We start from the raw sequence: 13,142 nt of genomic DNA on the forward strand, positions 1-13,142 counted from the left end.
TTATGAAAATTTCACTTACACCAGTTTTTGTATTTGTCTATTCATATTTCTTTTATTATATGGATTTATGTCAGAACTACTCAATTCTGGCTGCAATGAGAAAAATATATGAATGGATATAATTCTATTGGCTTAAAAAAATCCATCCGGATGAAAATGGGTCCATGATTCTATTAACAGGTGCTCTTTAGAGTCAAGCTGAAAGTATTCTTTCAGATGCTAGGGAGAAGGAGAAATCGCATGATAAAAGCACTATACTCTGCAAATACGACAGAGTCTGGAGTACACAGTAAAAGCCAGTATTTTTACTTTAGTGAATGCAGGATACAAATATTTTACAACAACTTCTAGCATTTTCTTAACCATTTGATAAAAAGTTCACTAGAATATTTATTGTATAATGAAGAAAAACAACACATTCAGGGAAAAATTGAGATTAACTTATTTTTTTCTTAAAAGATTCGTCTCAAGGATGGCAACAAAGTCCAGCTTGTGCCGCCAAACGGCTTATCATCATTAAGCCGTGAACAGCTTCTTGTGTGAACTGTTGACTACAAACATTTACCAAATACATAAATCTCTTTTAAAAAAGCCATTTTAAATATAGCAAAGCAGTGTTCTCTTGCACAGCAAAGTGAAGAAAGTTTCTACTAAGAAGTAACTGTTTACATTTATAAGTCTTTCTTTCACATTCTAATTTAATTTCTTCCCACGATCAACTGCTAGGAGTTATTATGTTCCTTATTTACTATATATTTCTTGTGCGCATAATAATTCAGAAAAGTTTTTGATGCATTAGTGTCCTTTACAATAAAAGGAAATGCTAAAGCATTTTTCTTCAACAAACCCCTGATTATATATATATTTTTAAATACTATTAGTTAGAGCTCAAAGATGATTTGTCATTTTAGCAGGTACAACTCTCATGAATCAATACGAGCCAAATAGGTTCACAGTAGATTTGATCTATCTGCAACCCTACCTTGAACTGCATTTATTAAATTTACTTAATAAAAAATGCTATATTCATTTTTTTGAATTGCTGAAATGTTCTCCTGTGCCATGTCCTTTCTTCTACAAAACACTTCTACATCTCCTAAAAAAAGTATGTTCCAAACTTACACGATTAGTGTTATTAAAAATCTGAGTTCCCCTATGATTTCTATGGTGTGGAGTTCTTCCACAGATAGATGGGATGTTGTTGCAAAGGCTTATCTACTGGAGTCCATTACAGGTCTATGGGCAACAGGTTAACAGTCTGATCCTCAATTCCTAAGAATTGCACAAGTTTTACATTAGTCAGTTGGTGTGATTTAAATACAAACTCCAAACCTTATATATAACATTGTTTTAGAAAACAGTAATAGTACTGCTTACAAACCTGCATAGAAATAAAGACTATTGACATACAGTCAGCAAAGCCATCTCATAAGGCACACAAGAAAATAGACAGTAAATGTGAATGCAGAACTCCCACTCAAATGTACAGCAAAGTTCATATACGTGCATAAATAACAAAAAAAAAATCACATAACTTTTCAAAGCATTAAAGGTTCCGTGAAACAGTAAGTGAACTGAAATACTTTGGAAATGCAGTTTTCATTTGAAAATTGAAATCCTCTGTAGGCTCTTCTGTTGCAGTGACTACTCTAGCTTCAATTTACTAAATGTAGATTAATTTGAAAGGAAGTCAAAGTTTGCCTCAAATGTTTTAAAAAATTCCATAATTTTAAGTTACACTGACAACACAACAGATTTAGTCTTGAAATCCATCTGCAGTACACTTTGTTCTTGGATCATTCCATGTACAAGCAGATGCCAAGGAGATGGTGGTACACACTGGATTTCCATTTCTACCTCTCATGTTTTTTTTAATTATAGCATCAACTGAGTGACTTTACTAGACAATTTCCTTAAAAAGTGTTGAATGCCCAAGAGAAAAATGTTTTAATAAATATACAGAATTAACTTCAAAGAGTTTTGTGTAACACATAAAACAACTTCAATTTTTCCCAAAATTGGAGTGGCTAGTAGCTAGATTTATGTTTCTTACAAGTCTACATTTTATTTTGTTCGTCGTGCGGAGGGATATAATAATATTGCATACACAGGATGACGAGAAGTAGCAGGGATTTGAAAGCACACAGAGTTTTAACTCAAAACATAAGTTAAGCACATAGTTACTAAAGCAAAGCGAATTGTGTCAGATTTTTGCCCCCCCCCCCCCTTCGAGACTTACTCTGTACAGATCCAGTTTTAAGTAAATCTTTGCCCAACTTCAATAGATTAGCAATAGCAATATCAGTTTAAAAGCAGAGATGATGGTACTCCTTAACATCCCTGAATGATGGGCGAATTTCTTACTTAACTCTTGCAAGCAGGCTCACTAATGCATGAGAAAGAATTGCAGGATCAGAACGTTGGGTACTAACCAGATACATAGCATGTTGGGTATTTGGATTTCTTGCTCAATTTTTTTGAGTGTTAGGAGACATGAGAGGATTTCTTTCCAAAGCAAATGTTTTGTCCCAAACCACTTACCACTTACAAAACCTTTTATGCTCATCTGATACGTGTTATCATTTCCCTAACATAAGTAATTAGGTCAAGTTTTTCCACTGAATATTTTCTCACAAGAGGCAGTTTTAAAATAATGCCTTAAAATGTGTTGTAACAGATTTTTAATATTTATGTGGGATGAACTTAACACCGGATTTTTGTTGTTTTTTTTTTTTTGCCACTTTGCTATTTATATACACATATATAAAATGTATAATGAAGCTTAACCATACAGCACAGAGATTACATTTTAACGGCACACATTCACCACCAGTGAAGGGGACAACCCCTTTATACATCCTCCGAAAAATCTGGCTAATAATATTAATAATAATTAAAATCCAAAGAAAGTACAGTATATTTAACAAAATAGTAAATATTAAACAGTGAATACTCTACTTAATAAGGACCTCGCCTTTTTTCAAGTTGGCGTCAATCCACAAAAATATACTTTTTAATCTGGTGAACGTACAATACATAGGTACTTACACCAAAGGTGATATATTTAAGATGCTATATACACAAAGAGTTTGGCTCAAATTTTAATTTACATATAGAATAATAAGTGTTCATGGCTTATTTTTCCCCCAATGTTCTGCCTGCAAGGTTTTTTTTCCTCTTCTGAAAGCAAAAAACTACAAAGTCAAAATAACAAGATAAAACTATACTCTACAAAAAGCTACATCATACAGCTTTGGCTTATATAAATAATTCATAGCAGAATGTGTCCAAAAGTACTGTATATAACTTTTATATATAGTCTTCAATTCATAAGGGTATTGTTTTCTTTAATATAAAATATACATGAGCTAAATCCGTTTCTTTCTATATTTTTCAAAGATAGAACGTAAAAAGAAACTTTTCAAACATATTCCAATTATAACTTAATATATTACTTTTATTTTGTTAATGCTTTATTTTCTAGGCTATTTTCTGAATATTTCATGCGAGTTCTCTATGTCTTCTCTCTCTCACTCTTTTTTATTATTAAGAACCACTTCTTTGATCCAATACATTTTTTTTGCACGTGCAAAACAGGTTTTTATACCTTCAGCCCTTCGCCATGCACTCTCTGCAACAGAGACCCATGCCAGGTTGGGTAATATAAAGGACATTTTATGTACAGTATTGCTTTCTTTTTCCTGCTTTTCTACTGCTCTGCTGCTACAAAGCATTGTTTCTTAACTACAAGTAACCATACAGCTTTAATAAAACACATGGGGACACTACTACAGGGGAGCCCTCTTGGTTTCTGCAAACTAGTGTGGCAGGATTATAGACAGGTACAATGTTTCTTTGCAGAACAGGTTATATTATTAAAACAGCATGTCCAGGTAAGTGCCAGACTAGACCAATGCCTATAGGATTGTTTTGTTATATTTTTACCATGGGACATCTGCAGCTATACAAGGAGTTTGTAGTAAGTGCCTGATGATTTTGTGTATGCTACATACACTCGCACATATATATACACGTGAAGATATATATATATGCATGTATGTACATACATATAAATATATTTATTTCATGTCCTTATATATATATTTAGATATGTCAGGACAGTTCAGTGTGATAACACAAAATAGAAGTGGCAATGCTGAAAGTTTATGTTGCCCATGTGTCCACTCTCATTCGTTTCACTGATGGGCTCTCTCTATCTTCTGTATTTGGTGGTCTTCCCAACCCAACAGGTGAATGGAAATCACTTCTTGGGTCCTCCCGATCACTGCCATCATAAGAACTGCTGGAACTACTGAGACTGTCAACAGGGGAACGACCCATTTCCTGCCGTGATTGCTGCTGCTGCTGCTGCGGAGGGAACCCAGATGGAGTCACACGGTCCCGTGGAGGTGAAATTGGTTCGGACTTTATGTTGATGTTTTGGTTGGTATTAATGGATAAATTTGAACCCTGAGATAACTGGCCTCCAGCACTGGGGAAATAAAAAAATGTTACAATTCATATTTATATTTAAATATTAAGCGTTGTGAAATCTTGTAGCCCATACTCAAACTGAATAAGCTAAATGCAGAAATAAACATTTATTGAATGCTTAGTGTAAGACTCAAAGCTGAAAATTGTGAATTAAAGGTGTGTCAACATCCTGAACTAATTCACAGAGAGGTGGTATTTATTACATACCTTATTGTTCAGTAAGCCCCAGATGAAGCATAAGCAGTTAGATTAAAGTGTCTTTTAGCAGGAAGAAATGGATAAAATTTTGCATACAATTGTTCCATTAGTGCTGTGCTCTTCCATGGAACTTGAGTGTCCAACTACTCTGTGGTTTGTTCTTACGTACCGTATTTTACTTGTGTTTAAAGGAATTAAGACAAATAGAAATGTTTAATTTTTTGAAATGTGTCTCAAGCTTTCAGGTTGGTGTTTTCTTGGTAATGTTTGCAGAGTGGAGACGTTTGTCAGCATTACTACGTACACAGAACCAGCAGTGTGCTACATACCGAACAGTCCAATTGGAGGGCAAGGTTCCCCCCACCCCCTTTTTTTTTTTTAAATAACTACAGTAATTTCACAACCAGTGAGCTGACTGGCAAACACGTACATTGAGGGAGAAATTAAAGTAGAGTCCTATTGAATAGTGTCAAACGCAGGATTATTCATTTGCAACCAAAGTAGCAGGTATTCCCAGCCGGGTGTGGTAAGTTAACATTACAGATCCACTTACACAAGAGAGCTGAGGGCTGCTTGCCCTAGATGGTGCTGTTGCCAGGCAGATACCTGTCCTAAAGACAGCATTCCTGGGGAGTTAAAGCCCTGCAGGGCAGACAGGTCTGCACTAGTCAAGGAGTAATCTGAAAAAGAAGCAAGAAAAATAGTTTATATTGCGTTCAGTTATAAGAACCAACGTTTTAGCTCCCTGTTCAAATCAGCTACAGGCTGATTATGCAAAAGGATCCAAAAGGGCCGACCCTTTCATTTGTGTGGTGTTCCACTGACATCATAAGGGCCTGCTCACACAGATCCCTTTGCAGGACCATGGCCTCAGAATGCTCTCTCTTCTCACCCCTGCTTCCAACTCCTAGTTGCTATTGCTTGATTTGGGTTTATTTACACCAATAAATATGACAATACATGTACTGCAGCCAACAGGTCTTCTCTTGTGCATATAAAAGAAAATATTCATTACTGTGCTGGTTTTATCGTGTACATTTCTGAATATTTTGCTCCGTCCAGAAACTTCTACATAAAATAAAAAAGTGAGCATTAAGACAGGCCACTAAACCAATTGAAATAATTTAATACAATAAATCTGGCATAAGAGAAAACCTGTCGTGTTCAACCCGCGACACAGTGGGAGAGCCAGATTCTTTTCTCCGATCCAGCCTCTCTGCTCTGCTCAGTATATGGCCAGCTGAGAATTCCTCTAAGAGAGGCAACATCTCAACTGGTATAACCAGCTCCTGTGCCACATTGTCTTCTGCCACTGGTGCAGGGGGCTTAGCTGTATCACTATTGTGTTCTAGCAATTCTAAACTGGTAAAGTGTCTCATGGAGATCAATGCATGCTAGCATAAGTCAGAGCAGCCTTTAGGCTGCTCTAACCTATACTGGAGCAGGAGTTGTGCAAAGCAGATAATCAGAGAACCTAGTACCATCTTCCTGAGGGCCTGTCCCCTTTCCCTGGGCCAAGTGGATGTTGGCCCAGAAAATAATCAAATCCTGTAACTATAGCTACTTTACAAAACCGCTATGAAAATGTACCATCTACGGGAAAAAATGTACTCACCCGCCTTTATCATAGTGATGGTGATAATGTAAACATTTTTTTTTAAAAAAAAACCTAGTTCAGCAAAAAACAACCCCCCCCCCAAATCTCAAATCACAACATTAATCTCCTATGGCATAAGGAAATATTTGCATGACATCTAAAGCTCTAAAAGCATCGCTGGCAGTCTATAATTCAGTTTCATTCTTATATTCATCAGTGGTATACAACTGATGACTTAGTCAGAGCCTAAGTATTCTTTTTATATATAGCAAAAATGTGTCATGCAGTTGGATATAGTTTTTATATGCTGATTAAGAGGAACACTGTACAGTTGTAATCAACAATTTAATTATTGGATTTTTTTTTTGCCAGGATATAATGCTTAGATAGTTCTCGCTGCTCATTCACACATAGGAAGTTATTTTCAGTTCATCATTATCACTTATGGTTTCCTTTCAGGTTTTAAAAGAGAAAGCTGCAAACACTTCTCTGCTCTTAATCACTTTGCAATACAGTTTCCTTAATATAATTTCTGATCTCTTGTGAATCAGACAAAATGTCAGGAAGAAAAAAGTTACTTTCCATTGCCACAAGAGATTAACTAACAATTTACTTAAGCAGGATCTTTCTGGAGACTTACAAATCAAATTTATACATTGACACCTGTCTGAAATGACAGTCAGTTACTATTTATAGTTCAATTTCTCATGAGATATTTTCTAGGACTACACAGTCTAGTGTGACTGATTTGGAGCTGCGCTGTAATAATTTATGAATACTGTATGTTCTGCTTGCCTGATTGTTGTCAAGCTATTTACTGTATGCATATACTGAATTAATTCAGTAAGAGTCTGTCTACATCAGGGGTCGGCAACCTATGGCACGCGTGCCAAAGACAGCACCCGAGCCGATTTTTAATGGCACGCTACTGCCTGTCTGGACTCCAGCATGCCATTAAAAATCCTGCCCAGCCTGGCCTGCTCTCCTCTGCCCTCCGCTCCCCCTGCGAAGGCAGGGAGCAGAAGCATAGGCGTGCGCATGGGGTGGGCAAATGGCCCCACTCTCCCGGCACGGCAAGCTGCGGGGTCCACGCTCATTCTAGCTCCTGGCCAGATATTTCACCCCCAACCCTGTGCTCAGTGAACTGCCACCCTCAGCTAGTGCAGAGAGGAAGAGAATGGGCCAGAACCAAGGAGAAGGTAGGTCCCCACTGTATGTGGGCAGAGCCATAACCCCAGACCGGCAGCAGGCTGAGTGGGTCCGGCAGCCGGGATCCCGGTTGGCAGGAACCGGTGGATGGAACCCCTGAGCGGCAGTGGGCTGAGCAGTGGTTTGGGGTCCCAGCCGCCAGCCCCGCACAGCCCACTGCCGGTCTGGAGTTCTGGCTGCCAGACCCTTGCCAGCCGGGGTCCCAGCCACCGGCCCCGCACAACCCACTGCCGGTCTGGGGTTCTGGCTGCCAGACCCTTGCCAGCCGGGGTCCCAGCCACCGGCCCCGCACAACCCACTGCCGGTCTGGGGTTCTGGCTGCCAGACCCTTGCCACTGGGGTCCCGGCCACTGGCCCCACACAGCCCGCTGCTGGTCTGGGGTTCTGGCTGCCAGCCCCTTGCCAGCCGGGGTCCCAGCCGCCAGCCCCACACAGTCCACTGCCGGTCTGGGGTTCTGGCTGCCGGACCCTTGCCAGCCGGAGTCCTGGCCACCAGCCCCGCACAGCCCGCTGCCGGTCTGGGGTTCTGGCTGCCAGCCCCTTGCCAGCCGGGGTCCCAGCCACCGGCCTCACACAGCCCGCTGCCGGTCTGGGGTTCTGGCTGCCGGACCCTTGCCAGCCGGGGTCCCGGCCCCACACAGCCCGCTGCCGGTCTGGGGTTCTGGCTGCCAGACCCTTGCCAGCCAGGGTCCTGGACGCAGGCCCTGCTCAGCCCGCTGCTGGCCTAGGTGAACAGAATCCCAGACCAGCAGTGGGCTGAGCAGAGCAGTGGCGTAAGATCAACATTTTAATTTAATTTTAAATGAAGCTTCTTAAACATTTTTGTTTATTTTACAATACAACACTAGTTTAGTGATATAATATATAGACTTGTAGAGAGAGACCTTCCAAAAAACGTTAAAATGTATTACCGGCACGCGGAATCTTAAATTAAAGTGAATAAATGAAGACTCGGCACAGCGCTTGTGAAAGGTGCCGACCCCTGGTCTACATGCAGGCAAGGAGGAGGACAATAGGCCAGAGAACAGCCTCTCAGCAAACACCAACTGCTACTGAATTTAGTTGCTATTCCCGATCCCTGCTGAGTCCTCCAGGCTCAGAAAATTCAAGAGAAAAGGATTTAGGCCTGGAGTTGCACACACTCAGAGAGAGCGAGAACGAAGGAGAACCCATAAACTAGACTTACTGGGGTCCCTCCCCAAGAACATGGTTAGACAGACATGCATGTAGACTTTTTATTGTTTTAAACCCCTTTTCTCTTATTAGGCTTTGTTCCGGCTGTTAAGGGACACAGTATTCAGTGCTAGTCACAGCTTCTGCAGGTACCTGAACCCAGTCAGATCTGTTGGGGTAAACACTGTGTTACTGTAGGCATGCTGTAGCCCAGGACCTGCTCTAAAAGTGGAAGGATCATGTGACTCTACCCTAGTGAGTTAAAGACACAAGGCCTCATACCTAAGGGGGTGCACTCAGAGAGGCCAGAAAAGGGGTCAGAGCAGCAGCCCTGTAACTATGATTTGTAGACCAAGTGGGGTATGGATTTTGACTCTAGAGCCTGCACTAACATTCTGTCAGTTAAGAACTTGTCCCTTCAGGGTGCAACAGCTGATACACTGTATATGCCTTGGAAGATGTAAATCACACACTTACTGCACAATTTGTCTCTTTTAAATCCAGGCCTGAGTATCTCTTATAGAGTAAAAGTACTCCCAAATGTTATAATCTACTAACATGACCACATTCAGAAAAGCTTAGTAGTAGTAATTTTCGGACTGTAAATTCTAGAGACATTCTGTATTGGATGTATAGCTATATGTGATTAATACCCGACTGGTGGTGAAAGAGTATGCTTATCTGTGCAGGTACTTATACCATACCCTTCAATGGGGCATTAGATTGCTATTTGCATACAGATAAAGGAAAAGAAGGTTGGATTTTATTATTGTGGATTCTATATTGGACAAAAGGAGATACAGATTTAAACATGTAATAGCTATCTTCCATGATACTATTGTTACATTAATGTTCTGTGAAATGTGGAGATATTCCATGTTGTAACTTTGAAAATCTCATCTTCCGAGACAGAGTGAAATTTCAGCTACCACTGGTGCCAAAGTTCCAACTGTATGAGTCCGGACATATTCTCAAGGTAAAATGCTGCTCAACAAAGGCAACAAGAAATCCAAGTTAACTAACTAGAAATAGCTCTTTTGCACACAGGTTGATCTCTAAGCTCTGTCTGCACAGGAAGTTAGACTTGATCTGCAGCCATGATCTTAGGGGCTGAATTGTGAAGACACCAATTTGTAAGGATTGTCCAGCTACATAAACTGTGGAACACATTGTGAATATGACCCTCTGTCCCTATGTCTCTTCAGAGAAGGAAACATCCATCCTGTATCTAAAAGGTAAGGAGGAGAGCCATCACCGTGTCCCATCCATGTCCCCAAAGGACATTACAATCTCTTCAGACCTCTGAAACTTCCTTCTCAACAACTTTCTCCTTCACACCCAGAAGCATCACTAAATGCCAAGAGGTCCAAATCTGAAAGCAGCGTCTGGATTCTAGAAAAATGTGCACTGACAATCTCCAAGTACTTCCTGATTTAAAAGGGTTCACATTTGTATTAATCTTTTGTTAGATTTCCAGTCCGTTGCACTGGAATTGATGCAATTCATACATACTCAGAGGTGCTGCTAGGTGAAGAATAACGTGCTACATGAGTCGAGAGTTCCAGTGTCTCACACAGTAGAAATCTTAAACATGGTATGCCCTACATTATTGTAGTGAAAGCTTAGGGTTGGTTGGGGAGTTACCAGAGATGCAGGCATACTGACCAACCAAGAGGACACCACGTGAAAGGATCTAAATGTGCTTGGAAGGGGGAGGAGGATACACCTCCTCTCAAGATTTTAAGCTGTAGCCTTCTGAGGGGGCATTTCTGCATAGCCATGACATTGGGCCTGGGGTTTTAAGGTCTTAGAAACACGGCCCTTCTGGTGGCTTACAAAGAAGCATATCCCTAGTTGGATTACATTTTTTTTAACATCTTTAAAAAGGACATAACCCTAGCCCTGCTGTATAAAAGGAGGTTTGCTCAGGCTGTGATTCACAGTGGGTATTCACCCACGAAAGCTCATGCTCCAAAACATCTGTTAGTCTATAAGGTGCCACAGGATTCTTTGCTACTTCAACGGCAACTCTCAACATGCAAAGCCAGGGAGACTGTTGCGATGAGATCCTTCTATGAGGTACAGAAGAAGGGAGTTTCATAGCTGAACAAACTAAACAGCTATTTGTGCATTTCTTTTTTCTTAATTGCCAGTTTTTCATCACAATGACTCTGCAAGGCGCCTCATTAGCACTGAAATCTGTCTGCATGGATAAGACTGTCAATTTCTGGCGAATTTTTCACACACTGATAAATTCAGAGTCCTCTTACAAGGATAAAGAGAATCTCTTCTTTTTGACAGCTTTATTCCTCTTATCCACTGAATTCAATCTCCAGTCAGCAAGATATATTTGCACTCAATAAAACTCAAAGAAGTTAGACCTCTAACAAGCTGGGACTAGAATAAAGGTAAATGTTTGAGATGGGTGTGCTGCTCTGCATCATGGATCCCCAGAGGGATTTCTTTAATATCAGAGTCTGGAATGAAAACTTGTAGGAAAATAAACTGAAATTGCAAAGAAACAATATTTATGATAATGCATAGTAACATCTTATGCTTCAGTCATAAGGTGATTGATGACAAGGGTCAGGAAAGAACTCTGTTCCCTCCACCATGTATATAACGGCACATTTAGGTAGGTGCACTGTGATTTTATTTACCGTGCCTAAATAGTCAGATATCTGCTACTGCTCAAGGCAGGAAGCCTGGTTTTATAAACCAATGGTCTGATGTGATATGGAAAAGATATGCTGATACAGAGAATGTTCATACAATGAAGGAAGTTTTACTATAGACATGAGGTTCCATAAAAGCTTAGGTCTTTTTGTAGCAATTGTCACAGAGGGCAAGAATAGAATTTCTGTGTTCGTGAGATGTGTTTGCGCTGTTCAAGCGTGGCTACTATATGTCTCTAACTGATCTTCTGAGGAACTGATAGCTTGAGATACCATCCTCATGCAATATTCACATCCAGAAAGATTATACCAGTTTAAGGTTTAAGAACAAAATTTTCCTGTTAGAAATAAGTTACAGATGGTACAAGTACCACATATATCAGATAACCATCTTTTTCTTCCCCTCAGAAATGTGAAATGGGTATAATATCAAACACACACTTATAAATCCCACACAAGAAAACTAAGGTGAAGTTCAGGTTGTAGGCACATGATATTGGTTTGACTGCATACTTCTTTTCAAACACATGCACGTTAAAAACATTACACAACCAGAACATTCAGAGTTAAGATTATATTACCACAACAAGTCAGAGAACAAAAGAGACGTATCAAACAAAGCAGTGCCAATTATTTACCATACTCATTTGACTGTATGTTTCATCCCCATCCTCTATTCCAGTGTTTCCCAAACTTGGGATGCCGCTTGTGTAGGGAAAGCCCCTGGTGGGCTGGGCCGGCTTGCTTACCTGCCACGTCCGCAGGTCCGGGTGATCGCGGCTCCCACTGGCCGCGGTTCGTCACTCCCGGACAATGGGAGCTGCTGGAAGCAGCGGCCAGTATGTCTGTTGGCCCACGCCACTTCCAGCAGCTCCCATTGTCCGGGAGTGACGAACCGCGGCCAGTGGGAGCCGCGATCAGCCGGACCTGCGGACGTGGCAGGTAAACAAACTGGCCCGGCCCACCAGGGGCTTTCCCTACACAAGCGGCATCCCAAGTTTGGGAAACACTGCTCTATTCTTTGTATATATCTTCAAATTGTTATGGCCTTCAGGGCAGGGATTGTCTCTCTCCATTTGTACAGTGCTTAGAACCTTTAAGGCACTGCCATAATATAAATATGTACTACTACTACTATTAACAAAAACAGAGTCACTTTCAAGTTACAACTCCTGAGTGAGCCAAAACAGACTAAGCACTTCAAAGCAGGGATTGTTTTCTTGTGTCATCTGTATGAACCCTGAGCATCAATTATGTTAACAGAAAAAGGCTGTGGAAAAAAAGACAACAGCTGCATTTATATAGACCGAAGCGGGATACTAATACAACTCAAGGACTGTGCTGAAGTTGTAATTTGCAAACAAGGGGATTTAAAAACCAAAAAAACAATGGCCAAAACTGTGTCAAAATTTAGACTTAGTTGGAAGAGTAACAATGAAGGAATGACCTATTCCAACCATGACACCTTGTGGGACTCTCTTAAAACAGGGATTTGGGGAACATGGACTCCTGAGGGTTTCCTTAGGAAAGGCTGAAAGGCCTTTGCTTTGCTCCAGAAGTTCCATCCTTTATTTGTAAACCTCAAGGGAAGTCAGATCTCCAGACCTCAAACCACTAGTAAGGACGCTGGATCATCTATGCTGGACTAGCACAAATCCCAGATTAATACATACAAGACCCCTATTCTACCTTCCCCTTTCCTTGTACACTGCTTTCTGTTCCCCCTACTATCTTCTTCCTGTCCTACCACTCCCTTGGCTTCTGCCACGATTCTAAGATCATCAGCACCAACACAA

The 13,142-nt window shown here is 40.6% G+C and overlaps 1 protein-coding gene across 10 annotated transcripts in view; it reads right to left on the bottom strand.

Moving 5' to 3' along the window:
* Positions 1 to 283: 283 nt before the first annotated feature.
* Positions 284 to 13,142, bottom strand: part of MEF2A (myocyte enhancer factor 2A) — a 206,968-nt gene continuing 194,109 nt past the window's right edge. For all 10 annotated transcript variants that reach the window (XM_044979541.1, XM_044979551.1, XM_044979543.1 and 7 more), the window contains 2 exons: positions 5,246 to 5,372; positions 284 to 4,492 (listed from right to left, as the gene is read on the bottom strand). In XM_044979541.1, the coding sequence (XP_044835476.1) occupies positions 4,165 to 4,492; positions 5,246 to 5,372 (455 nt within the window). In that variant the 3' untranslated portion in view covers positions 284 to 4,164. The remainder of the gene's footprint in view (positions 4,493 to 5,245; positions 5,373 to 13,142) is intronic.

The sequence above is a fragment of the Mauremys mutica genome, chromosome 11 (assembly GCF_020497125.1).
Source record: "Mauremys mutica isolate MM-2020 ecotype Southern chromosome 11, ASM2049712v1, whole genome shotgun sequence".
In the NCBI taxonomy this organism is placed as follows: Eukaryota; Metazoa; Chordata; order Testudines; family Geoemydidae; genus Mauremys; species Mauremys mutica.